This window comes from Telopea speciosissima, chromosome 7, assembly GCF_018873765.1.
Source record: "Telopea speciosissima isolate NSW1024214 ecotype Mountain lineage chromosome 7, Tspe_v1, whole genome shotgun sequence".
Lineage (NCBI taxonomy): Eukaryota > Viridiplantae > Streptophyta > Magnoliopsida > Proteales > Proteaceae > Telopea > Telopea speciosissima.
In genome coordinates, this window is record NC_057922.1 from 12959837 (window position 1) to 12987823 (window position 27987).

The window sequence follows — 27987 nt, forward strand, 5'->3', positions numbered from 1 at the left end:
ATCTGGATCCAGTGCCGTTTTGAAAATGATTTTTGCAAAACCTATTTTACATAAAATAATAGATTATATATAGTTATTTGATTAGAGTGTTTTATCGAGTTTTGTAGGACCCGATCAGATACACAGACACTCTTGTATGGATATGTACTATGGAATGGGGTTTGGCAGTACTAGTGTACATGCCCTAGATTCTATAATGATGGTGTTGATTAGTGAGGGGGTTGTACATGATAATTTATAATTAATTAGTTATCATTCCCTATTAGATTCTGCTTCTTCACCAATTAGAAGCACTTTGAGTTTAAACAAGAAAGCCAACAAAGAGAGAGAGAGAGAGTCAGACTCTCGCAAGGATTTTTCCCATCCAGGGTTTTATAAACCCTAGGTTTATTAAACCACAAAAAAAAAAAACGCAGTGGGGCACCAGTGCTCCACGTTTTTGGCTACCCCCCCCCCCCCTTCTGGACGAATTTTGGCTCTCTCCCTCTCCCTTTTGTGATCTCTTCTCTTTTCTTCTTCTAGCTCTCTAGTACTTTGAGAGTTAGGGGGTTTTGGAATCCCAGATCTATGACTGAGGAACTGAAGAGGATTTAGGATTGGCTTAAAAAACCTTGACTGCACCATTGGAGGTTCAGATCTGTTTACTTATGCTCGTTGGAGGAAGAACCGTTGTCTATTGGAGGAGCAACATTTGAGGCTCATCAGGTTAGCAAATATATGTTAATTCGTGTTGATTTAATTTTATGATTATTCATGGGATGTGAAAGTAACCCGAATCGATCATGTTCCGTTGCGCATTCAGGTGTGGGATGGATCCCTCTTTCCATGGGATGGAATAGAGATGATTTTTCTCTATGACATGGATCCCACTATTTTATGGGACGTCAAAGAGATGGAATGGGCATTGGTTTGTCATACCAAACCCTAATATGGTTATAGTAGGGCACCATGGGCGACCTGAAAAATCCTAAAAATTGAAAATAGGATGCCCAAGCTAGTTAGGGGTGCCCTAGAGCAACCCTAGGGTTCCCTAGGGACAACCTTGGAGATCCCAAGAGTTGGGAACTCGAAACATATATTTTTATTAGTTTCCCAAGGTGAACCACCATGATCCCTTAGACCGTAGCATTGCCTACAAACTAGTGCCTACCCCAGAGATTGTTGAAAAGCCTTTTTATGAGTCGATGGCAAAAGCTCTCTACCCAGGAGGAGTTGTGTGTACCCAGACAAAAAACACATGGTTTGACAAGCTCATCATCAAAGACATTGTCTCTAACTTCTTGTAGATCCATTCAGCTGCATTTTGTTTCCCAAGTTTCTTGAACAGGAGGGTCAATTCCAAAGCTAAAGGAGAAACATATAAGAAAATGGACTAGTAGTATTGTTTGGTTGTTTTACTGTACGTGGTCATCACCCTCGTTGAGGCAAACCATATTGCATTGGCCTGCTAAATAAATCGAGAGATTTGAATATTCACAAAATAAAATAAATTCAGTGGAGATGTATGGTGTTAACTGCTTCTTTTTTTTTGTTTTTTTGGTTGGTGAAAAGGGAGCTTATATTAATATAGGGACAAAAATTAGGAAATTACATTCTGATGTATTTCTTCCGAGTGGCATCATTTCGCAAGAGCACAGAAAAGGCCGCTAGAAGACTATCTATACAAAAGGATAACTCATGAATAGAGTGAATGAATCCCGCCAAGTAATCAACACAGTTGTTGATCTCTCGCACGTGATGGGTGAAGACGCAGCTGCGAAATGAGTCCCTCAAGTTCCATATATCCTCAATCAGCCACATAGCATCCCAAGGGATCTGATAAATCCCTACAACCATCTGTATTGCAACCAGAGAATCAGACCGAACATGCACCTGTTGAATATTATTTTTATTGTGTCTTTGGCTTTGGGGTCTAGATTTCTTGCTATCACTATTGTTGATCCATTGTTTGACTATCGATGGTTTTTGATGGTTTATATGTCCTCTCTTTATCTTAAAGAAGATGAATTGAACAAAAACTTAACGAAGGAGTAAAAGAAGAGAAGAAGAAGAGAAAACAAAGATTTAACGTGGTTCAACTGAAGGCTAAAAATACAACCCTAAATCTAACTGAAGAGACACAGACACACGCCCCATAAGGTACAAGTTTTATCATAATCCAACCTGATACAAGTTGTAATACTCCCCCTCAAGTTAGACTATGGATATCACATACACCCAACTTGCTTAACAAATAATCAAACTGATCATGTCCCTAAGCTTTTGTAAAAATGTTTGCCAATTGTTTAGTTGAAGAAACATAACGTGTTTTGATCAATCCACCTAGTAGTTTTTCCTTGAACCATGTGACAATCAATTTTTATATTTTGCACTCTCATGGAAGACAAGATTTTAAGCTATGTGTAATGCGGCTTGATTATCACAGTAAGGATCCATAGCCCCGGATGGGAGATACCTAAAACCTTAAGGAGAAATTTCAACTAAGTTAACTCACATGTGGCTATTGCCATAGCTCGATTCAACTTCAGCTGAAGAGCGTGAAACTATATTCTGCTTTTTACTTCTAAGCAATTAGCTATTGCCCAACAATATGTAACATACAATGATAGATCTCTGTGATGTAGAATATGCTACCCAATCCGAATCACAATATCCTTGTATATGAAGTTTACTGTTGCCTGAGAATACCTTTTATTGGAGAAGTCTTCAAATCACGCAAAACTCGATGTGCTGCATCAAGATGAGGCTTTCTTGGTTGTTCCATAAATTGACTTAACATGTGAACGACATAAACAATATCAGACCTCATTACAATTAAATGGACTAAATCGCCTGATTAATCTTTTGTACTCGGATAGATATCTCAATAAGTCTTCAGAATTGGGATTTTGGTTTTGGACAGGTTGAGAAACCCGTCCTATAACCGTCCCATCCCATTTAGTAAGCGGTCTCAAAACTAGCTCCAGAAGTATTCTATTTAGTAACGGGATAGATCGATTTAGGTTTTAGTGTGACGGTTCTTGGACTGTTCCATTCTTGGTTCCGACCCCAAATTGACACCCTTTAGTGGCAAGAACGATCCCTATATAAAATTTGTGCCATCCGATTTGCCACAATATGGTAGATATTTAGCCCGTCCCATGGATATGGGGCCCACTGTGCACACATGTCCGCTGCTGTGCCGCACGATGGCACAGCAGCGGATAAAAATTCCCCGTCCCGTACGCGAAAATTTTGCGCCGTTCAAGATTTTAATAAATTTAAATTCCCTCTGCGTCAATTGACTGTGCCGTAATTAATGATTTTGAGGGTCTAGGGTTTCATCTGTAAATATCGTCTTTCTCGGCAGAGAGATATGGAGAGCGACATGGATGAATCGTCGATGAAGAAGATGTCCAGAAAAAGACCAGTTCCAGGAGAATCTGTCCGTAAGGTTCGTTAATCCCTCCTCCTGTAAAAGCTTCACAATTCAAACAAAACATAACCTATCTATTCAAGAAACTTGAATGAACTCTCACGGTTTGAGATGTGAAATGCTCATGGAATACAATTTCCTCTGTGGTCAGTGAATTAAACATCTAATGATTTTGTTAACAAATATGAATTTTGAATTGTAAACAATTATACCTGAATTCACATGACCACTTGTTCATCGATGCTGAGAAATGAGATCGTCCCTGACAGACTGAAATAAAATTTACTGTGAGAGTTGATTTTCCATTTAGAAGATCCTTTAAGTTGATTTTCGATTTAGAAGATCCTTTAAGTAAGAGCTTACGTTAAATGTATCTTTTTGTCTGCCATTCGGAAACCCTAAATTTCTGAGGTATACTCTCTTTACCTCTGTCTACTAGAAGGGAGAGGCATCTATTTATGTATGAGCTTTCTATATGAGCTATTGATAATTTCAAGGGATTGCTCTCTCGTTAATCTGTAAGCAATGCATGGCTGGCTTGTTTCCTGTAAATTGTCATTCTTGTGGATGATTTTTCAGTAAAATCGCCTGTGGCATTAAACTTTGCTGTTTATGAGGGACCTGGGGCTAACATAGCAGTGACAAAACTTTCCTTAAGTGGCTTTACAGTCTTCCAAATGTTTGGCTAATGTTTGGCTCTCACTTAATGTCTGTTATATATTTGGAGTTTTGGATGGTACAGAGTGCGGGAGCACACCGCGGGGGGGGGGGGGGAGAGGGAGAGAAGAGAGATTCACCTTTGATTGTTAGAATCTTGATCTGAGTTCAATGCGTTTGACCCGAGTCATTTTGTCTGTTGATTTTCATCTACCTGTTTTGAGATAAGAACTCAATACTAAAGCAGAAAGCTCTGTTGGATTATGGGATTTTAAGATTTAACTATTGTTTATTAATTTGTAATGTTTCTCTATTTTTCTTCCTAGATGCGCTTGCCTCATTAAGAGGTTCTAGATCAGTAATGCCTGTTTCTTGGTTAATTTTAGCTACTATATTTATCCAGAAATACCAAACTTTCTAAAAGACCAAGCACTTTACTTGTGCTGTCGTGCATTCCAAGCCTATTGCTTAAGATTTCGGATCAAATTGCTTATAGTCATTGCTTCACCAGAATGGTGGTAAATGTTGACACTTTGATGCTGTGGATTTAATCTGTCCATCTCCATTTGTTGTCGTTGTCATTGTTGTCTTCTGTTTTCAGTTTTCTTTTTTCTAGAATGTCATATCCTCTTTTCTAAAATTGTGATGTATGTGATCCTACAGCAAGTGGAACTATTCAAGGGACGTCCATATTCAGTAAAAGGAGGAGAAGTTGTAAGGAATTCTATATCCCCTTGATTTCTATTTCATGGATAAACTTTACACGTTTCATCTTAATTTTTTTTCGGGTATATAAATTGAGGGAAATTTTTTCCCATGCAGCCAATGTAACACCTTCTCACAATGAGTTTTGTATTAATTTTCTCCCCCCCCGATCATATGGGCCCCATGTAGACTATACAGTTTCTTGCTCCGCCATTGGTGTGGCGTGGGAGTTACCCCATGCTGATGGGGTGGGGAATACTCTCCCATATATTAATAATACTAACTACCATATCAATTGTTGCATCTAACCTAAGAGATTTCATAGCAGGAGGATTTGAACCATTGATTAAGAATCCATGTATAATAGTTACTACGTACTAGAGCCCAAAAAATGGTTACATTTGGAGGTTTTACCCATAAAGAAAATGTATTTTTATAACCCTTTGCTTCACTCGGTGGCTCTTGCAAAGAAGCCCTTTGTTTGGTGGTTGTCTTGTACCATCCACTCTGGTTGATTTTTTCTATGGTGAAAATCCCCATTTGCGTCTCAAGGTGGAAGGATGAAGTTTCAGAAAGAGCCAAAATCTCAAATAGTCCCTCTTTATAAGTTGAGCTGTCAGAGATTTTATTCAGTGTTATTTTCATGAAATGTAATGGCTTCAATTATTTGTGTCACACCCTATACAGTTAATGGCATGTAGATATCTAGTATATAAAAGTAACAAAGTTGGTGGACTTCTCTTCTGTTCTCTCTCTCCCTGGTGCTCGCATAGTTTGGTAATACTTTCTTGGTTTCATATAATCTTTTAAGGAAGAAGTAGTGTAAGTTTTAATTTTAATCTTTTATGGTAAACTCCCCTCCCGCTGATGATCGTAACTTTGCTTCTTGTTGTGGTGTAGAACTTTATACAAGAGGAAGATATGCGGTTGGAGAGTACACGAGCTAGATGTACATTGTCTCTGATTATTCTTTTGGTCTCTACTTTAAATGAAATTATATTCGTCCATTTCCTTGAGGTTCTTTTTGAGACTGAAAACTACCTTTTTTTTTCTCCTACCAGTGGGAAATGTCCTCAAAAGGCATGAAGAACTGAAGGAGCGTCTTTCTAGGTAGCCCTTTTCTGTGAAATTGCTAGCACTCATCTTTGACTTAGTGGCTTCGCAACAAAATATTTGTCTACTATTTGAAATTATTGATTATTTTGTTTTGGGAATTCTGGTTACCCTAAGAGGGGTTCGTCATAATTCAGTATCAACTATTGGCCATAATATTTCAATTGGATAATAGATTTGTTATGTGCTTATGTGCAAAGATGAAGAGGAAAGTTCAGTTTACATGTTTATACATTGTGATAATCTTTAAGAAAGAAGTAATGTAAGTTTTAATTTTAATTGGATAATAGTTACTTTTTTTTCACCATTTAAGGGCTCTTTGGAAGGAGAGAATCAAAGAACTTAATAATAATTCCCATGACGTACCATTGCTCATATTAGATATGGGCCTTTGCTGTTGGACTGTCCTTACTCCTTAGTACTTGAAGAACTAAGAGTTTGCTACTGGACTCCCCAAGTCAACGGACACCTGACAATTATTGAGAGCCAAAAATTGTACTGGCATGACTGTGGGAAGTAGTGTCTACTACCTACAAACAGGGAAAGAGCCTTTCCCACATAAATGCTCATCTTTATGTGGATCTGCAAAACAGAAGTACATAAAAGCAGAATCAATCTCTAACCATCCAGAGTTAGATTTCAGTATTTGAGTTTATTTTAATCTGTGCTGAAATAAAAAATACATATAAGTGTCAGTTTCAGTGTGTTGGTTGCACAATAGAAGAACAGACGCGGGGTGGGGGGGATCTTTGAATGAAGAGGTGTTACATGGCTTCCGATGTAAAATTTATTCATTTCTGCAGGGATTCTGACAGGATGATTTTTGAGCGTTTACAGAAAGAATTTGAAGCTGCACGAGCTGCCCAAACTGAAGGTAGCTTCAATGTTTATCTTGGTGCTTGGAATCTGTTGAGTGTATAAATAGTGCTTCAATTTTTTTTTGCGCTCTCTCTTGCTTATTGTTTCAATATCTGTTTTGATGCTTTTAGTCTCACTGAAGTTCCTTTTTTTGTTTATTGGCTTGCTAATTTCACAGAGCTCTCAGCTTAATTAATCTGCCATGTTTAGTTCTTTTTCATTTCTCTTTTTTGCTTTTGCTTTTGTTTTATGCATTATTACAACTAGAATGTAATAATGCATTTGCAGGTCATGCGTTTTCTTGTTTTCTTCCTTTTCCCCTGACTGCAACAAATATATGTTAAATTAAAATATTGTTAAGAGATTTCTGCGATTTGAGTGGACTTGGAACTGTATGAGGAGAATGGAAACAGTGAAATAGAGAGTGGACCTGCAAATGCATTATTAATTAATCTGCCATGTTTAGTTCTTTTTCATTTCTCTTTTTTTGCTTTTGTTTTATACTCTTTTTCTTTTCATTCTTTCTTTAGTAACTCCTGTTTTGTTACAGGGCATCTGCTACCCTAGTCATGGTAGGTTTAACTAGTAACTCTAACCATGAGAGATCACAGATGACACGAATATTCAACCAATCCTTGGAGGTCAACTAGAATGTAATAATGCATTTGCAGGTCATGCGTTTTCTTGTTTTCTTCCTTTTCCCCTGACTGCAACAAATATATGTTAAATTAAAATATTGTTAAGAGATTTCTGCAATTTGAGTGGACTTGGAACTGTATGAGGAGAATGGAAACAGTGAAATAGAGAGTAGGAAAAAGGAGGAGAGAAAGACCCTTAAAGGATGAGAACTATCAACTATAAATCCTATTGGCTAAAAGATTAGGCGTGGGTTTGATGAAAGAACTGATGTCACAACTATGGTTGATTGAAGTGGTGGGGGTTCATATGTCACCTTTATGGTGAGGCGGCTGTTTTTAGGTCTGTTAATGGGTTTATTACTAGAAAAAGAGAAGTTTTGTTAGTCCACTTGAATAACTGGAGATTGGTGAATAACTGAATATTGGGGTTATCAATTTATGTTAATTTCGTAATGAGGCTTCTACCCAACTCGAGGGTTGAAACAAAAAAGCAAAAGTCTAATGTTAAGTTACTTGCCAAAAAATAAAAAAAAGAAAAATTTACAATTGTGAAGTTTCTCCTCCTTAAGAAAAATTTTCACCTTATGAAAGGGGGGGGGGGGAGATTCCACTGCTTCAGCTATGTTTAAGCAATGACATATTTCTGTTTTCTTTGTTCTTTTAGATTTTTATGTGGGTACCTTTATTTATTTATTTTTAGGTTTCTTTACTAAATCATTGCATTCCTAAATAAGAACTTATTTTGCAGAGATATGTTTGGATGGTGAACAATGGAATGATGGGCTACTAGCCACAATTAGGGAGCGGGTATAGCACTTTACATTACCTTATAGTTAATTTATTTATACTTCAATTTTTTCCACCCAAACTTTGATGAAAGTGACGGTTGATATAACAAGTTTTGGGTGATTCTATTTTTTGTTTTGAGTTATAGCAATTAGTACCTAAGCTGGATGGTTCATTTTTTTCTTCAGAAAATTAGGATTTGTATAATTAAATTATCTTTTGATTGCACAGTCATGTTATCTGGTAGTAAATCTGGTGTCAGGTTCATATGGAGGCAGACAGAAAGGCTATGCCAGGGGAAGCAAGCATGTTATTAGATCCTCACTTTCAAGGGAAAACTACTTATAGAGCTGGAACTAAGGTATTGACTTGTCTAAGTGGCAAATTTTTTTTTGTTTTTTTGGATTGGTGGCTTTTTGTATCTCTCAAAAGTCTTAGATGCCTTAAATGACTAAAATCTTACCATATAATCTACCTTTAAATAAAGAAATTTCTGGGGATAGTTTATGCTTATTGATGGTTATCCCGTTTTATTTGACTCATCATTCACCTTGCTTCCTGACTATGTATTTCATTCCAGTGGAAGTGGGGGGGGGGTTGGCAAAGGACATAGCCAATGATCTAGCAAAGCAAGGGTTGTGGACTTGAACAAAACTCAATTGTGATTCGGGGTCCTGACATGTTTCTGAAACTCAAACTTTATTAGGAGTCAATACACTTAGCTTCGGACTTGAGCAATACGACTCCTGAGTCCTGACATGTTTCGGAAAATCAAACTTCATCAGGACTCAAAACACTTAGCTTTGGACAAGTATTACAGAGATTGTGAATGATTATTTTTCAGTAAGAGTTAAAGTTGTGATCAATATAAGTAGTGAAAGACAAGTTTAAACAGGGGTTTGGCTCCGCCATTTTGGATCCATAATATCTGATTTTGAGAATGGAGAGAGTTTCCTATTTGTTATCTTTTGTTAGATTTGTTGGGCATGGGTCTTGTATTGGTGGGATCAGGGGTGATAATCCTTTGAATGTAATGCAAACTAGGGTTCCGAAACCCTAATTTGGTCTCTATGGGCACACCAAAATAATGGAAAACTCAATACAATGTCCAGGGGGAATTTCATATATATTTAGAATTGTTTAGATTCCGTTTGGAACGGCAAATTGAAAATGGGACGTAAAGTAATTAACTTTGAAGAGGAGGGACGGATCTGGTATTTCAGCAAAGGCAGGGTAATAATAGACACCACTTATATAGATAAGGCCTTTTAGTAATTATAATGAAATCAGGCCTTATATGCAATTAACCCAATTCTTCCTTACGATTTCACAAACCAGCGGCACACCCAACCTGATTCAAGGTGAGAATTCTCACCCAAAATAAATCCAACCAACCTGAAATTCTGGGGATAGGATCTTCACTGTTCAACTGATTCAAGGTGAGAAATTTAACCCCAAAGCCTTACCTGCTGGAGCTGCTCTTGTTGTGAGAACTAAGACTGAGACTTATGCTGGAGCAGTTCCTTGGACCAGACCAAACCTGTTTGGGACTCTAGACAGACATGAACTGGGTCCGATTTGGGTCTTTGGGCTAGTTGGATATTTAGGATTTTTATTTATTTCTATTTTGGACGTGAAATATTGTATTTTTATTGGGTAGGTTTAGTAGGAGATAGCTACCAGGATTTAGTTTCCTAAATGTTTTAGGTTCCAAACTAGAATAGTTTTCTTTTCATGTTGAGTTTCTTTTTTATTTATATACATGTGCCTTGCTATTAAAATTCAGATTGAGAATGAAAAAGATGAATTGAGTTGTTAAGGTTGAAGTCTGCATGGCTGGTCGTGCTCTGTCCCTTCCCAGTGAGACCTCTTCTCCTTTCTCTTCTTCCTGTTCCTTTCCTACTTGAGTATCTTAAACTCAGTCCCCATCCCCTGTTTCAGCGGTGCTTATAGCTCCACAAGATTGGGATCGATCTCCCTTTCCTATTCTCGTTTCTACTTGAGATTTTGCAACAAAGTTCCTCTCTTGGGGGCGATTCAAACTGCCAAGTCTGAAATTGAAAGCTTGTGTATGCTGTGAGTTTTATTGTGAAGATCATATCTGACCTACTTCTGCCAGGTTTGTTTGCAGCTGTTTATTTTCAATCTCCAGCTTCCCTACTCGAAGGTTGGTTGTTTGGGGTTCATAGGGCCGGGGAAAACCAACCTTGTCCAAAAATTTCAGGTCTAACCGTGAGTATTTGAAGGAGTTCTCTCCTTCGTAGAGTCACTTTTTTCCGCCTCTGGTTTGCACTAGAGGTAGAGCCATAAAGGTAGGAGATGATAAACCACCCCCTCACGAATTATGATTTCACTTCTTTTATCTTTATCCTTTCACTTTACATTTTACCCCTCCTCTCCTTTATTACTCCCTACCCTTCCTTTTGATTCACTTCCAAGTTTAACCCTATATAATAAATACTAACTAATTCCCCTAATGTCCTTGCCTTAGTCTATCAAGTGACCCTCCCCTGTTCGTTTAATTACAGCCCTGCCACTCCCCTTGATAAGTTCAATTTATTACAGATTTGTCATCGTTACCTTGTAGCTTGGTATTTGATATCTTGATGGGCCCTTAGCGAACCCAATAGGGTTTTTTGACTCGAGTTCCGTATCAATTCACCAATTTGGTATCAGAGCAAACCTGGCCATGGATTCCGTTGTATGCAAGTTTAGAGTACGCTTGCCCAATGAAGAGCTTGCTATTTTTGTTTATTGATGAAGGACAAAGCGACAATTTCATCTCACGATCTGTGGTGGATATGTTACCAAAGACCAACCATATCATCATTGAGTCTGAGGATGATGTCTTCGTAATTCTCCATTTCTCAGTATTATGATGGTGCTTATTGTTAAGTGTTTGATTCTTCTCAGCACATTATTAAATGGGGTCGAGAATGGTTGGAAGAACGTAAAAGCGTCATTGATCGTGATAGATATTTGTGTACCCTATAGCCTTTTCACATCTGCCAAACGTTCGTTTTTCAAGGATTAGTTGATGAAGTTTGCTCAAAATCGAAAGAGATAACACCGGTGATGCAATTTCAACAAGAACAACCAATAATGGCAATGGAAGACGAGAAGATTGTGAAACAAATACCATCGGAAGCCAGTGGAGCGAAAATCATTCCCTTCATGAGTTCGTTCTTCCCCAGGGCTTTCCAACCATGGATGCAACCCCAAAGCTTTGTATTTTGAATTTTATTTTGAGTTTCAGACAAGGAGCAGCTTTGCCTTGTTCATGTGCTGTTTTTTTTTCTACAAAACTTGTGGGTGAGTTATTCTCAACACCGGGGTAATCAAATTGGACCAAACCAAACCCATTTGGGAATCCAGACGGATATGAACCAGGTCCAATTTGGGTCTTCGATCTAGTAGGATATTTTAGGATTTTTATTTTGGGATTAATATGTAATCCTTTATTTTATTTGGGTTGGTTAAGTAGGAGACAGTTACCAGGATTTAGTTTCCTAATTGTTTTGGGTTTCCAAACTAGAATAGGTTTCTTTTCATGTTATATACATGTAACTTGCTATTAGAATTTTGATTGAGAATGAAAAGATGAATTGAGTTGTTTAGGTTGAATCCTGTGTGCCTGGTCATGTACTCTCCTTCCCCTTTCTTCCCTTCTCAGCGAGACTCGTTTTTCTCCTTCTGCTTTCCTTTCTCTTCTTCCTTTTCCCTTCCTACTTGAGAGTCTTAAACTCTGTTCCCATCCCCTGTTGCAGAGGTGCTAATAGCTTCACAAGATTGTGATCCGATCTTCCTTTCTATTTTCTTTTCTACTTGAGAATTTGCAACAAAGTTCCTCTCTTTGGGGCAATCAAACTGTCAGGTCTGAAATTGAAAGCTTGTTTGTGCTGTGAGTTTTATTGTCAAGATCATATCTGACCTGAAACTTCCGCCAGGTTTGATTTCAGCCGTTTATTTTCAAACTCCAGCGTCCCTACTTGAAGGTTGGTTGTTTGGGGTTCATAGGGCCGGGGAATGCGAACCTTGTCCAAAAATTTCAGGTCTAACTGAGAGTATTTGAAGGAGTTCTCTCCTTCATAGAGTCATTTTTTTCCGCCTCTGGTTTGCACTTGAGGTAGAGGTAGGAGACAATAAACCACCCTAATGTAAGACTAGAATACTAGTCCCAAAATAACCCACAAATCAAAGTAACTCCAGAACCAGTAGCTCCCCAACTCGTATGGGACTGATACTGCTAACAAGTATCAAAGTAGCTCCAGAACCAGTAGGTCCCCAACTCGTATGGGACTGATACTCCTAACAAGTAAAGGTCCAATAGGGGTGATGAAGCCCTAGAAATCTCAGCTTCGATTGATGGCTGAAGAGGGAGATACCAGCAGGTCACTAAAATAGAAGATAAACTCAGATTTAGTAACTTAGTGAGTAAAGACCAAACCAGCTGGCAGAATGTAATCAAACTTGGATTGATTGGTTCTTGTACGGAGGAGAAGCACTGCTGAAAGTTTCACTCAATTCTGATGGGGGAGTTAAGAGATATGGGGATAGCACAAAAATAGAAGGTTAGGCTCTGCAAGCCAAACCAGCCAGCAGACTGGGCTGGAATTGGGATCGAGTGGGCCTCTTGTGTGATTGATTCAACCCTCCAAAGTTCTACTGGATCAGGGCTCAGGCAGTCAGGCTTCAGCGGAAAGCTGGTTCGGTTGTTGCAGGCAGCAGGACAGAAAACAGGTCTGCAGGAGTGTGCTTTGATACTTCTCTGGTGATGATCAGCAACAGCAGTCAAGGACTTGATTGGAGAATATCTTCTGGACTTCAGCAGCAGTTGATTGCAATAGTTGCAATCACAAATCACAGCAGGGAGTGGCTCGGTTGGGTGTAGAAGGCAGTGAAAAGAAGAGAGTAGGAAAATAGAAGGTAGGAGAAATAGAAAAGGGGGATAAGGAGATCTGGCTCTCTCAGCCAGGCCGTCTCAGCCCTAGAATTTTGGCTCTCAGCCAGGCCTACCAGTCCTTCATGTCACACACATGGACAAGAGAAAACTTGCTCAAAGCAATAATAATCAACTTCATTAAATTGTGGGGTGTGGCCTAAACAGCCTTACAATAAATAGAGGACAAGACTAGCACCTCAAGTAAAAGAAAAATAGAAACTTAACATAATAAGTTGCAACATGAAAATAGAAACTACTCTAATTAACTAGGAGTGAAATAAAATAGAACTTCAAAATCTTCAAAATCTTCTTAAGTTCAAATCTCCTTGTGGGACCCACTTGGATGACTTAATTGTTGCAGCCGAAATCTCCAGCCTGTGGTCCCCATCAGTTCAACTGTTTAGCTTTAGAAGAATGACAAAATTGCCCTTCACTTAAGGACTTGAATCACAGTGTTTTGGCCTCTTCTTCATGTTTTGATCTACATCACACCCCCTCGCGAACTATGATTTCAGTTTTATTTTTATCCCCTCACTTTCCATTTTACCCTTCCTTTTGATTCACTTTAACCCTATATAATAAATAATAATTCCCATAATGTCCTTGCTTTAGTCTATCAAGTTACCCTCCTCTGTTTGTTTAATTACAGCGCAGCCACTCCCCTTGATAAGTTCAATTTATTACAGAATTGCCATCGTTACCTTGTAGCTTGGTTATTTGATATCTGGGTGGGCCCATAGTGAACCCAATAGGGTATTTTGACTCGGGTTCCACATCAGAGACAACACCTCAGCTTACTCCTACCGCCAGATCAACAAGTTTAAGAATATTTGTTCTACTTCTGCAGTTGGGTATTGGGTCTGCAGTTGGTTGTGTTCAAGAGAACCAATTGGGTTAGGATTAAACTCCTAAGGTTTCAGCTCCATCGGATTTCTCTCTAAGGAGTTCTTCCACTTGTAACTAGCAAGAGTTGCCGCTGATTACAGGATGTCTATTGTGTCTTCCTTGCTGGTTTGGTTTAGAGAGGTTGAATACAGCCTCTTCTCTTCCTCTTCCTCTTCCTCTTCCCCTTTTACGATATGATTTCTTTTAAGTTTATTTCCCTTTTTGCCCTCCCCCCCTTCTACTTTAGTCTCTTTTATCCATATTTTCATATTGTTTCCAAGTTTACCCCCACTCAATAATTCCAAACCCCTTTATATCCTTTCTCCTTTCCTTATCAAGTAAACCATCAGATTTCCAGATTGCCACTCCCTCTATGCAACCTTTGTTATATTTATTAGAACTGCCAGTTTCTCTCTACTTTGGCTAATATACATTTTGGTGGGCCCACGGCCCCACAGCGAACCCAAATATGGTTTTCAACCCCAGGATCGCATCAATTACCCTAGGGAAAACAGCAATGGAAAAGGAGAAATTGCAAGATTCTTACTCCAACCCAATACTAAGATGCAATTTCTTTAACATCACGAATGAAGTTGTTTACAGCCCTATATATAGAGTTATAATCTACCCTTCCCTAAAACAATACTAGACTTAAACTCTAAGAAAAAAATCTTAAATTAACTAGGAATTAATTGATGCAGATCAGGTCCTATGGTTGGGCATCAAATTGGGTTCAATTCTGGCCCATATTCTGAGCCATCGAATTAGCATGTAGCTGGCCCATAATTTGGGTCAAATTCCGCCATCAATTTTGTCCAAAGAAGAGATTGAGATTGCTGATTTAAGCGAAGATTATTTTCCAGATTTATTAGTTACTGATTTGCTGATTTGTAGGGGAATTAACAGATCTTGTGGGTGCCTCGAAGGACAGCTATCGACCAGCCCGGGGGAGATGATGATCAGATTGTGTGGGCCCCATGGCCAACTAGCTGGGAAATAAAGATTAAGATTGAAGATTAATGGGCCATGCGTGGAGGAGGATTTGACTACTTCTTTAGTCGTAGATTTTAGGGAAGAGTTGGTACTTGCGTATGGGTTTTATTAGCTTAGGGCTTCCAAACAATCACTATTGGTCCTCATTTTTTTTGCAGAAAAGTTTTTAAAAATAATAACAGAAAAAATGAACAAAATTTTTTTTCCCGAAAAAAATAGATTTGGGGAAAAATGATTTACTTTCAAATTTTCTTCAAATTTGAGGATGATTTGTAACAAATCTTGCAAGTTTGATGCAAGTAAGATGCTAATTGACGTCTCTGGCAAGTTTTCCGTCGAAACAAGGTGGCAAAAGCTCAAAAATCAGCTCACTACTGGTTTCCCTGTCGAGTTAACCAAGACAGTCGAGTTTCTGTTGAGATCTTTCCCCTTTTAAACATGGGTTTGGTCCGCATCTCGGTCGAACTGAGATCTCGACCGAGTCCGTGTAAGTTTGTATTTTGCCTCCCATCTCGACTAGCTAATTGAAAAAACGAGTTTTAAGCGACGAGCTCTTGAACCATGCTTTGGCCAGACGTGGGATTTTCTTTAAGGGGTCCGTGATCTTATGGACTTCTGGAAATCAGCTACCCTTTTGGCAAGAGGAGCAAATTCTTAGTATTTGGGAGAGAAGCAATAGGATGCTTAGGAGATGGAAGAAATCTATTTAGGAGGTGGTTGAGTTGATTTTGTTGAGGACGGCAAGGTGGGCTGTTGCATTGGGAATATTTCGTGGAATTTCTGCTGGTTATGAATTTTTTTTTTTTCTTAAAATAAAATTGTGAATATGTGATCCTTAATCTGATTCAGCGCGTGAAAGCTCCATTAAGCTGAATGTGGATAGTAGCTCCTTATGAGACTGGGTCCAGCAGGTTTAGGGAGTGCATCTGGGAATCATGAGGGGAAATGTTTTATACTTTTATTGCCCTTCTCAGGTCCTAATGGTAGATGTGACTCCATTACAATGGAACTGGAGGCAGTCATGGAAAGCCTGGAGATAGCTATTGATAGAGACTGGTTGTACACCATCATTGAAGGAGAATTTGAGGTAGTTATTAGCTGGCTTCACATTCAGACTTGTGGGTCTTAGAAATGCTTTTGCTCAATTAAGGCAAGAAGTCTCTGTTATGGGTGCAAGTTTTTCATTCCTAGAGGTTAATTGGCCACCTTCGGCCACCTTCTATTGTTGTTGATACTATTTCCTTGTACTGCTACCTTCTTATTTAGTAATGAAATTTTATTTGTTGCCTATCAGGGGAAAAATATAGGTAATTATGGCTTTTACACCTTGTTTGTGCAGGTAATCTGTTGTTTGGAGGGTGCAAGGATTGGCATACAGTATGAGACATATTTTGCTGGTAATGTTTAAAAATCTCAGTTGTGGTTAGCTAGAAATAGAAATGGTTTATCACGTTAGTTTATTATAGTGCAAAGTTTATAAAAGTAATTTATATATTTTACTTTTTTTGGGGTGGGGCTATCAAAAGCAAGCTTAGATGACTGCTTTATATAATTGCATGTATGTGAAAGGATGATTTATGGAATTTAGGGCATCTCATTTCCAACAGCCCTAGACGGAAGTTTCCCAAAAGAAAAAAGGAAAGTCCAAACTACCAAGTACTAAATTGCTTCATTTCTGTTCAATTTTGCCCACTGGGACGGAAATATAGTTTAAGAATTCAGTTTAGACCCTGATCAAAACCGAAATATTTCGGATTTCGGTAAAATTTTGACTGCAATCTGGTATATTTCGGCTGCACATTTCAGTGACCATTTTGGTGGTCAAATGGCTATATTTTGGCCCGAAACTTCAGGGAAACCCTAATTTAGCATCTCTAAATATATTTTGAACCTTTAGATTTTGAAACACACACCAAAAAATGGTAGTTTGGCTTCGGAGTTCGGATCCTAGGTTGTTAGTGAGTGCTATACCCCGCTGTATATATATATTTTCTAATATAGCCTATTGTACATATAATTTAGTACTAGAACGTATAACATTCAATGAAAGCAATTGAAATATGTATTAAGAATAAAAAAGATGCAAATGTGGACCCCATCGTAGCTGCTTGGTGGACCATGTTGATATGGTCGCTAGGGGGCTGGGTATGAGAAAATTCTTTCCACAAACGATGACCCATTCTGTGACTGACCATCCATCATGTGAAGTGGGGAATGAAGTGTTGGGGATACGATGTCATGTATTCTGTTGCTTGGTTTGTGGGTTGATTCCGAAGGGATTATATGGGTATTTCGGTAAAATTCCTGTATAGGGTTTTGCTATAAATATGTAACGAGGGTTCCTTCTCTGTAACGAAATCTGAGAGAGGTGTGAGGACGAGCGGCTGTAACCCTATTCTCCATTAATAGTGAAACAGACCTCATCTCACCGTGGACGTAGGCAATCTTTCTAAACCACGTAAATCCTTGTGTTCATTGTGTGATTGTTTGCAATTTCCATTCTTTTCTGCATCGTGTTAGGTTTTGTTTTTCAACATGAAGAACTGATCATACCCACCATAGTCACATATTCAGCACATGAGCCCTTTGGAGCCAATGAAGGTGCATGCCATTTTCTTGTCTGTCCATATCGACCATATCCACTACTCCAGACTCATTCCTCCAAGTGTGCCAGACAAGCTCATAACATCTATCTCCATGTCCAGGCTTTCATCTTCATATAGTTTGAACCTGCGACATGGGCCTATCGAGTAGCTTATACGTGTGGGGGCACGTGTAACATGTTCAACATCTTGTGCAGCACAACCGAAGTAGCTCTTGTGAATCAAATGGCTCCAGCTCCAGCTCCAACTCCAGCTCCACCTGGTTGTATTCCTCTAGGAGGGATGCATGTTTATCCTCATCATCACCACCATCGCCATCATCATCATCGTCACTATCTTCATCATCTCTATAAGCAGACAGATCCACCTCCGTTTGGTCGTATTCCTCTCGGAGGGATGAATATCTATCCTCATCACCACCACCACTTTCATCATCATCGTCATTATTGTTATCATCTCTACTAGCAGACAGGGATAGTGTGGCCACTGGAATTCGACCAGTCGATCTCCTCATCCCCACTATGTTTGGGCGTCTGAGTGAACTCGACCCTCTCGAGAAGCCATAAATTCGTTGACATTGGCACCGGTTTGATTAGCAATCTCGGGGTTGTGGTTACCACCAGGATGATCCAATACAAGGTCACTTCAATTCTTCACCCACTCGTAGAGGGGAAGCCTCATCATTTGAGTCCTCCTGGAAGACGTTGCTGAGCTCGATTCTTCACCCACTCGTAGAGGGGAGCCTCATCATGCGTATGTGCTGCATCTACAGTCTCATGTTGTAGTGCATATACACCAAGTGCTTGAGTTGTTTGTGACCCAATCGGTTTTGTCTCTTGGAGTGGATAAGTACAAATGCACTCCAGTTGCACTCGCATTCGGAGGTGGAACATGCGAGAGCACTTTAATTACTATCTTCCTCAAGTTAGGTGCATCAATCCCATATGACACTCACCATTCACCTGCATTAGAGCTTAAGATTGTTCTTGGTAAGTGGCTGTACTTGGTACATACTTATATGAATCGAATTAATAAAGTAAGAAACTAAGTTAATGGGCCTCCCAGGAGCAGTAGTGTCCCGACCAGACTTGCGGCTGCATGGCCGAAAGTCTCATATGCATCCCTGAAGTTCTTTATTTATACCCATATCAAACATTGTTAAATACCAAATCGAGTAATTAAATTCATTAGAAATACTTAAGAAACTACTAGTCTCACCTCACTATTGCACTTGGACTATATAACTGGATTTGACTTGAGCTTGGCTGCCACCTCTTGCACTGCATCTATCAGTTCTTAATTCATCTCAAGACTGCTTATATTGATACTTGGGATTGAGATAATAGGCTGGAAATGATATAAAAAATTGTCAATGCTTATAAAGATGTAAATAGAAAGTAATTTGACATAGGTAGCTTAAAAGTAAAACTCACCAGCCTTGTGTGGTGGATGCATAAGTTGCTTCTCCTAGCGATCTTGTACAATCTGAAGGTAGCTCCTATCACTGCTGTCGCATGATCCTTCATCTGCTGTGCAACATACAAGTGTGGCAAGCTAGGCTTCTTCTCAGAGTTGACCATCCTCGACACCTTTACCATTGGCTCTAGTAGTATAATGACCTTCAGGTCATTGCTAAAACTGGTCGCTAGATATGGTTGCCTGCACTGCCCTGCCTGTGGCAAACTTGACTCCCCCCACCCAAGCCACTCCTAAAAGAATAATAAAGCTATTTCCTAATTTTTACCTAACTCATATTTTTTTCTTAATTAAATAAATTTTATAATTTTAAAAAAATAATAATACTCTTATTAACAAGAATTAAATATGGAACAACACATTAATTATCGTTTTCAGTTGAAATGACAGAAATAATACTTTCAGACATTTGCATGATATTTCAGACCAAAACAGATTTTTCCTATTTTTCTTAATTTCCTGGAATTTTAAATTATTTTTTCGAAAAATAAAAAAAAATAGTTTTCAAGCAGAAAAATAAAAGCGAATCTGTGAAGTCGTAGGGCCAATGATGTCTAATAATTTTCTTTTTCTCTTTTCTAACCCTTGTTTATCTCTCTCTCTCTCTCTCTAAGTGAACTGTTTTGTAATTTCACTCTCTCTCTCCCTCTTCCTTTCTTCGGCTCCCCCTCCGCCTCTGCTCTCCTTTCTCCTTCTCCATCTCCCTCTTCAGCTGGCTCCAGCTCCCCCTCTCCCTCTCTCTGCCCCTGCTTCCCGACCTCGCCCCATCCCATCCCCCACTCTGCAACCCAGCCCCATCCTTTGCAAAACCTTTTCCCGCCCCCACCTCCTCCCTTCAATAATGTGAATATAAAATGTTCGAATTGAACTTCATTCGTTGAATCAATGGTTTGAAGTATCGGTCCGTTTCGTATCGGTCGATACCGATACAATACATACCAATACATATCTTTTTTCTAGAAAATAGTATGTCTCGATTGGTATCGTATTGTCGGCCGATACGGACCAATACAGACTGATATTTACGAGACATACATTAAAGGTTTTGTGAGATTATCAATACGTATCGGTATGTATCAGCTGATATGACTCTATACAGACCGATACAGCTCGATCTATACTGGTACGGTTGATACCAACCGATACATGTTGATACGACCATTGAACTTTGTTTTTGAGATCAGAGATTGAAGGAGATTTCACAAAAAAAAGGATATTTCATAGAAAAAGGTAGGTTTCGGAGTAACTTAATCTTTGTGTTTAAATCATGGTTTTTAATCCTATCTTTTGCTATAAATCGATAGATTTAGGTAAAACTAAGTTAGTTGATTTATCAAACTTGATCATTTGCTAGGATTTGTACTCAAATCGATGAAAGTGTCTTGTCTCGTTATACGATGTTCTCCATTTTATTGTTTATGCATGATACATGTTATATATTGCTTATTTACATTGTTTTTTTGCTCCAAAAGTGTATTTCCATATCCACCTGAGTCTCCCCATACTCTGTCTAGCCAGATGATCTATCATGCCATTTGCTGATCTTAGCTTCCGTTAAAATGATCAGGTGACTTGAGATGCAAAAACTTCATCTGTTTTTATGATGTTGAAAAACCTCTATGATCTATCCTCAGATGAAGTGATCCAAGAAATAACAGCTGTCAAGCCACCTCCACCCAAACATTAGTAAAAACCTCTCTCATTGTGAAGTCCAAACTCATGTAAAAGGATAGCAGTTACTGCTCTTGTAGAATCCCTGTCTCACTGGACCCAAGTATATTCTATTGATCCCGAAGTAGACCTGGTAACTCCAACCCCCGAAAGACCAGGGTCTCCCAAGGAACAACCATTAATGTTAAGCTTTATAAACCCCAATGGCTTGGAGCATCCATCTCACTTCCTGCCTAACCTTTCTTCAAGAAAAATGATGTTTTCCTGTTTTTTTGAGCAGTCTTCTTCCTTAAGAAAAAGAAGTTTCATGTTGAAGAAGAGAGGAACTCACAGTATTATTACTACTGCCATATGTCTTCTTAAATGCTTTCTGTGCTCTGCTTCTGCTTGTTTCACTCTTTTTACCATGAAGTCTAACCATTTATTTACACCAAGAAACAATGGTTAGGTGATATTTTTTAGGTTTCTGCGGTTGCAGTTAATGGCCCAGTGTCTTAAAGTGGTTAATCACCAACACAGTGGAATGACTGTATAAATTGACCAATCATTAATCCCTTCTTCAGATGGTTCAGGGATGACCTATCTGTGGAATAACTGTATAACTTGACCACTTAGTTTTTTTTTTTTTTGCAGGAGAACCTTGTGAGTTATACCATTGTGTGCTTGAAAGCAAGTCTTTTCTTGAAAAGATGACTGTCATTGAACACACAGTACCTTTCTTCCTACCAATACGAGAAGCAGAAAATGATCTTCTCTCTTCCAATGCGATGGTAAGGTTGGTTGCTCACATTTGTTGTAGTACTGCTTCCCATCCCTTCCCTGGCCAAAAAAAGCGCTGGTTCCACAGGATTCTTCATATAGATCTTTGTGACATTCCTTAAAATCTTATTCAGCTGATCCTGAATGAGTTGCTTTCAGAAATTCATTGATTACGTTGGAGAACTTTTGCAGGCTTATGTGGACCGACGAGAACAGGTATACTGTTATTAATAAATCTTTTAAGAGTTGGATTAGTTTTGTGTTTCCTTTTTTTTAAAAAAAAAAAAAAAATCTTTCAGGAATATTCCTGAAGTTTGTGATTGTAGATCTGAATGTCAGTGAAAAGAATTACAAGGACATGTAAAGTCTATGGGCGATTTTACTTGCCATCCTTATCGAGGATATCTTTTATAGAAACTCAATGTGTTTAGAGAATTTGTCAGATCTACGATGATACATTTAGATATGCATGAAGCAAGGTCTTATGTGGTGCAAATTGCTTGCTTGTGGGAGCATCCTGCAATCACTGTTTAAAAATACTAATTGCATCTTTGCCAAGACAAATCTTCTATTATGTCATACTTCTATGAACTTGTCTTTGGAAGCTCACGCCACAGAATTTTTGGGGTCTGTCTCGAGCAAGGTTCGAGATTTTGGTTTCGACCTTGGGATTTATTTCGGGTTTTGACCAAAATTCGACCGAAACTCTGCATTTTTCGGTTGTCCATTTCGTTTGGCCATATTGGTAGTCAAATGGCCATATTTTGGACTGAAACTTCAAGGAAACCCTTATTAAGCATCTCGAAAAATACTGAAACCTTTAGATTGTAAAAACACACCCAAAATGGTAGTTTGATTTTGTACACTAGGTTGGTAGTGTTCGCCGTACACAGAATTTCTTTTTGTGTGCTTTGGATGGAACAATAAGTTCTTTTAGCTTAAGTTAAGATAGAAACTCTACAAGAACTTAAAGTGAGTCCAGTGAAATGGCCTAATTTAATCAGTTCCAATTAGGACAGAATTAACTCGTTTGATCACTTAAAAGTAAGGTAAGAATACATTTTGAGATTAGATTGCATAATAAACCACCTATGGTTCGAAGCATTTTGTTGGACTAGGTAATATGGTGCTCAATGAAATCTTTAAGTATGATTTGGATTAGGGGTGGCAATCTCGACATGACCTTCTAATCTGACAAATGTAATCTGTAAGAACCAAGGTTCGAGGTCTCGGTATCTCACCTGGTTTCAGTCTGCCCAAAAACCGAGTTGTCTCGGTAACTTGGCAAGATCTTGGCCGAGTTGGTGCATTTTTATGTCAAATCTTGGCCCTTGGTTTCGGTGGCCATATGACCTAATTAGGCCATGAAACTTGCAGGACAGCCTATTTTCGGCCCTATAAACATGGTGGAACCCTTAGTTTTTTTAAAAATCGCACTCAAAATGGTAGTTTGACTTAGGACCCTAGGTTGGAAGATCTCGGCCGAGTTGGTGCATTTTTATGTCAAATCTTGGCCCTTGGTTTCGGTGGCCTTATGACCTAATTAGGCCATGAAACTTGCAGGACAGCCTATTTTCGGCCCTATAAACATGGTGGAACCCTTAGTTTTTTTAAAAATCGCACTCAAAATGGTAGTTTGTCTTAGGACCCTAGGTTGGTAGTGTGTGCTGTATACCTATATATACTAATAAGACCTATTCCACACAATCTTTAGTATTAGAACACACATAATTCAAGTAGAACAACTTAAATAAGCAATATGAATGAAAAGACATCAAATTATGAGCCCTTTCATAAATCATAGTATCATACAGCTAACATTGTTTGTTATATAGAGTCAAATATATTTTGAGTCAACATTTAACAATACAGGCCAACAACTAACAAGTCACCCCTATCCCTATATGCTCATCCTAATATTGAACGAGTGCCGGGTCTTCAAGTTCAAATCTCCTCCAAGGAAGGTTGTTGGGCAACAAGTCTCCTCCAAATGTTTTTCTTGAGCATCAAATCCATATGTTCCAAGTTTTTTTTTGGTAAGATTTGGAGCAAATAAGTGATTTGGAGCTGTTTTCTTCACAAACTGGTGAAACCAGTCGAGTTCACCGAGAATGGGTCGAAATTTCGACCGAGAAAAGTTGAACATGGTATTTATATAATTGACTTTGTCACATTTCGGTCAGATACTGAAATTTCGGCCTAGATTTTGGCGAGATACCAAAATTTCGGCTCACCAAAATCTCGGCCGAGAAAATGTATTCTTCTTATTTTGCACCCTATCTTGTCTCGACCAGGGTCAAAACCGAGAAAATTGCCGAGATCTCGCGAGACCTTGAACACTGGTAAGAACCTTGTCTGAATTTGTGCTTTTTGGTTCTGGTTGATTTCATGTTTATACCAAGGAATTCATTTTTGTGTTGAACCCAGCAAACCCAAAATTTATTCATATAATCCATTTATTACATTTTAATTATTTTTATTAGGATTTCTCCCTCCAGTTTTATCACTTTTGTGTTATTTCATATGTTTCAAGTCATTTCATGTCTCGTTTCAGGTTTTGTTGTGCTTGGGGGTATCAGAACTTGGGCTGAACTATTGCCCAAACTAAAACCACCCGTTTTAATCCAAAACTAACCGACCATTTGGTTTATTGGTCTGGTTTCGGTTTTGGGCATAAGGAAAATCCAAATTTTTGTTCAGTCTCTGTCTGGCCAATTAAACCAACAAGCCAATCAGAACCAGCCAATTATGATTGAATAGGACCGAGACTGATAGGCCCTGACTGGTTGCCTCATTATTAACCGGGTTTGAAACACTCTTCCATCTCTCCCTCTCATTTATAGACCCTTCCTTTCCTTATCTTCTTAAATTTTCAATGTGGGACTAAAAGAAAGAGGCATTCCCTTGGTCCTTTTTCCTACGTTGGAGCTAAAGGTTAGTTTTTTTAGTTCATATTAGAAACTTATGTGAGGGATTAGAGAATATGATGCTTATAATAAGGCTAGGCAGCCCCAGCCCACTTACAATATTAGTGGTTTCGGTCTTGGGCCTGATAATTGTACAATAGACTGAGATTGATAACAACCGATAAAACCAAAACCGGTTTTGGTCTTAGGTCCTAGGACTGTTAAGCTCATCAGTCCATTTTTTTTTTCTTGTGCCAAATGGGTGGACCCATTGGGTCAGCCCAATGGAAATTGATTGGACCGACCAATTTGACACTCCCTAGTTGTGCTTACTTGAATATGACCCAATTATTAAAATGTGTGATGGCATGTTCATTTTATGTTGTTTGAACAGAAAAAAAAGTGATCATGTTCATCTTGACAACCTTAAACTGACACTACACCCCCCCCAATCCCTGGCTAGATTGTTTTCCCTACCTTCTCTTAACACAGTTCAATGATTTTACTCAGTCTTTACTTGCACTTATTTCCCAGTTTCATATGTTCTTCCAGCTGGCTAAAAATGCTTTAACAGATCTTAATTCTTGTTCCAATCTCATGTAGGTTCGCCTTATCAAGGAGTTGTATGGAAATCAGATTAGGGACCTTTACCATACCCTTTCTTATCATATAATTGAATTTTTGCTGGATGATAATGATTGGTAAGTGCTCACTGTCTCACTTGATTTTCATGTATCTGGTATTTCATTTAGTTTTATTAGTTTCTTATGTCTGGGATTGTACAAAGGAAAAATTTAGAATTATGATTTGCACTGGTCTTCTCATATTTAGCTCATAACTCCTAAATTCATTTCATTTCATGTTACGTAATACATATCATAGTTTATTGTGAAAGGTTTGTTCTATGTCTTCATGGCAATTACATATATTAAGAATTACTATTTCTCTGATTCATCAGAAATAGGATAGTAAATCTATTGACTCAAACTACTCTAGGACAATCTGGCATCACATTAAATCCTTTAGTCATTTATGTGAGAATCATATCAATCATGACAAATGAACAAACTATTTAGTCCGTGGACTTGAACTATTTTTTAATCCAAATAAGTCCAAAAGTTCGGTGGAATTGAAATGTCTTTAATTCCAGACGCACAAGAATTAAAATCCGGACTTAAAGCAGCTTGTAAGTCCATTGTAGTTTATAAATAAGTCCTCCAACCAAAGAGGAGGCATCACTTATATCTTGTATTTTTCTAAGTGCCTTGTTCTGAGCTTCCTGTGAGTTCTTCTAGAGCTGTCTGGTAATTCTGTGAATTCTCTCTGAGTTCTTCGTAATACTCCCAAGTTTCGATTTATGATAGTTTATGTTATTCTAGTAGTTACCTATCTTTTATATGTTCTTGTATTTAAGTTAATAAGCATTGGAATAGCATACATTGTGTGTTCGATATCCTAGGTATATTTTTTACTTTGTATATAATTGAATGAATGAAAATTTTCTCTACAGTTAAGCTATTGTATTGTGGATCATAATTTTCTTGAAGGTGGATTCCTAAGTAAGTTATTTCCTCTGCTCCTCCTCCATCTTCTCTTTTTTTTCTTCTTTTCCATACACAATTTTCTTGAAGGTGGATTCCTAAGTGAATTATTTCTTCTCCTTCTTCATCTTTTCTTTTTCGCTTTTACTTTCCATTTCCTATTTCTGTTATGGAAGTTGTTTAAGCCCTGTGATGACCAGCCTTCGCCACCATTTTTCTACACTAAACTCTCACCTAAACACTGCCCTAACCATCTTCTGTAAGCCCTGTGATGACCAGCCTTCGCCACCATTTTTCTACACTAAACTCTCACCTAAACACTGCCCTAACCATCTTCTGTCAACTTTTTCTACACTAAACTCTCACCTAAACACTGCCCTAACCATCTTCTGTCAACTCTCATCTTTGTCCTTTCATCAACCATCAAACGTAGCTCTAATTTCACGTAAACTTTAATTTTCCCTTTGCTGTTTCTACCTTCCATAGCTAAAACAGCAAGTTCTTTTCTTTCATAAAACCCTAGTGTTAGATGGGACTTGAACCCTAGTTCCTTGCATTTGATGTAAAATTAATGTTCTAAATATACTTTATGAACATGAAAGTACATCAAAAGTCTTCGGCTTGGTGGTAGTTGCTTTACTCGAATGGATTCTTGTAAGCAACTTTTCATATTTGCCAAGCTATCCATGCCTTAAGCTGAAGATTGACATGTTGCCATACTTTGTGTGCGCGTACTTGTTATGAGACTCCCTGTTCATTTTATTTCTTTGTACAGAAAAATAAGGATAGACATCTCTACCATAAGTGATGTCCTTGTAACACACAGTACTGGTTAATTGTTATCCTAAAAGCATTTGTTTCCTCGTGCAGCAGGGTGACAGTCAGTGTTAGATATGCAGACCTTGTCTCTGTACTCCCAACTCGGGTCAGAGTCTTAGCATGGCCTGTTCATCCATCTAAAAAGATTTCAACAGCAGCAACGATGACATCAATACCAGCACAACAATTACCACCAACGCAAACAACAATGAACAGAAAAGGAGTTGGAATGCTTGGGTCGCAGTCAGGCCCAGCTCGGTTATCTTATGCTGAGGATGCATTACGAACTATGAGCTTACCAGAAGGTTCTAGCTTTTTTGAATTCGAAACTTTTAAGTTAGGAAGTGTCTGAATGACGGATCTTTGCCCCCTCTAGTTCCCTGCCAGACCCAGTTCCCCCAGTGCCTCTAATAAAGGGGGGGGGTGGAGGTGATAATTTTCCCTGAATGACACCGCTATAGGTGTAATTAGAACTGGTACCTTCTTTTAATTGCCCCTTTTTTATTCCTAAAAGTTCTTTAAGGCAGGGGTATGAAAAGATTTTCAAAAATAATTTAAAAGTGACATATCATGTCATTATCAAAAGTTTCATTGTCATGCACATTTGAGTATACATGTGAAATGACAGTATTAATTATTTGACACCTTGAGGGGTGTCAATAAGAAAATCCCTCAAGTTATTATGCCAAGTGTAAAATGCAAACTGCATTTTGGTGTACTAAACATTCAGGTGGGGAGAGACACCATCAATTGGTACTGCATCTGGTAGATCTCCCTTGCTGCAAGACATGATTAATAGTGGACCATGTGATCTGTGACTTGGACAGTATATACTGTGTTGAAACCCATTGCATGTTTGATTCCTCTAGTAAAAAATATGTCGAGTTAAAAATAATTTTCTTTATCTTTTTATAAATGTTTTGGTAACCATTTTCGGGTTCCTTCTTGTTTCCCCATCCCAACTTACAGCGTATGCTGAGATTGTGTTGAACCTGCCCCAAGCTGTTCAACAAATATTTCCACATACTGGGTCCACATAGAGTTGGCGTTTATGTGGAAGATTTGAATCTCGTACAAGGCTACCAATGGAAGGAGCAGTGGAGTTACTTCAGGTTCCATAAGTTAAATCTTAAATGGTAACCAGCTTCAAAACTTTACTTTCAATGAGAACATCCACCCAGAAAGTTCTGCTGGGTATGTTTTTTTTTTTTTCTAGTGAG

At 38.4% G+C, this 27987-nt stretch overlaps 1 protein-coding gene and 1 long non-coding RNA gene across 3 annotated transcripts; one reads left to right on the forward strand and one right to left on the reverse strand.

The window, feature by feature from the left end:
* Positions 1 to 505: 505 nt before the first annotated feature.
* LOC122669961 lies at positions 506 to 13234 on the reverse strand. The gene is made up of 3 exons (XR_006334106.1): positions 13225 to 13234; positions 10040 to 10193; positions 506 to 518 (listed from the first exon to the last, which is right to left on the reverse strand). It is a non-coding gene; the product is annotated as an uncharacterized LOC122669961 (long non-coding RNA).
* On the forward strand, positions 3306 to 27977 carry LOC122669960 (centromere protein O). Of its 2 annotated transcripts, none has more exons than XM_043866883.1 (13): positions 3306 to 3433; positions 4736 to 4786; positions 5678 to 5726; positions 5839 to 5887; positions 6694 to 6764; positions 8135 to 8193; positions 8435 to 8533; positions 16332 to 16389; positions 21376 to 21512; positions 21661 to 21717; positions 25011 to 25108; positions 26819 to 27072; positions 27737 to 27977. In XM_043866883.1, exons 1-13 carry the CDS (start codon positions 3356 to 3358, stop codon positions 27805 to 27807), a joined length of 1131 nt encoding a protein of 376 aa, XP_043722818.1. In that variant the 5' UTR covers positions 3306 to 3355; the 3' UTR covers positions 27808 to 27977. The 2 variants fall into 2 exon arrangements, with proteins under 2 accessions (XP_043722818.1, XP_043722819.1); XM_043866884.1 differs by having other exon boundaries at positions 26822 to 27072.
* Positions 27978 to 27987: the final 10 nt, after the last annotated feature.

Excerpts from the sequence above, each read along its gene's own strand:
- LOC122669960 (XM_043866883.1), top strand. The coding sequence starts at position 3,356 with ATGGAGAGCGACATGGATGAATCGTCGATGAAGAAGATGTCCAGAAAA. Across the intron at positions 3,434-4,735 it reads CAGGAGAATCTGTCCGTAAG|CAAGTGGAACTATTCAAGGG; the intron begins GTTCGTTAATCC and ends GTGATCCTACAG. Across the intron at positions 27,073-27,736 it reads AACTATGAGCTTACCAGAAG|CGTATGCTGAGATTGTGTTG; the intron begins GTTCTAGCTTTT and ends CCCAACTTACAG.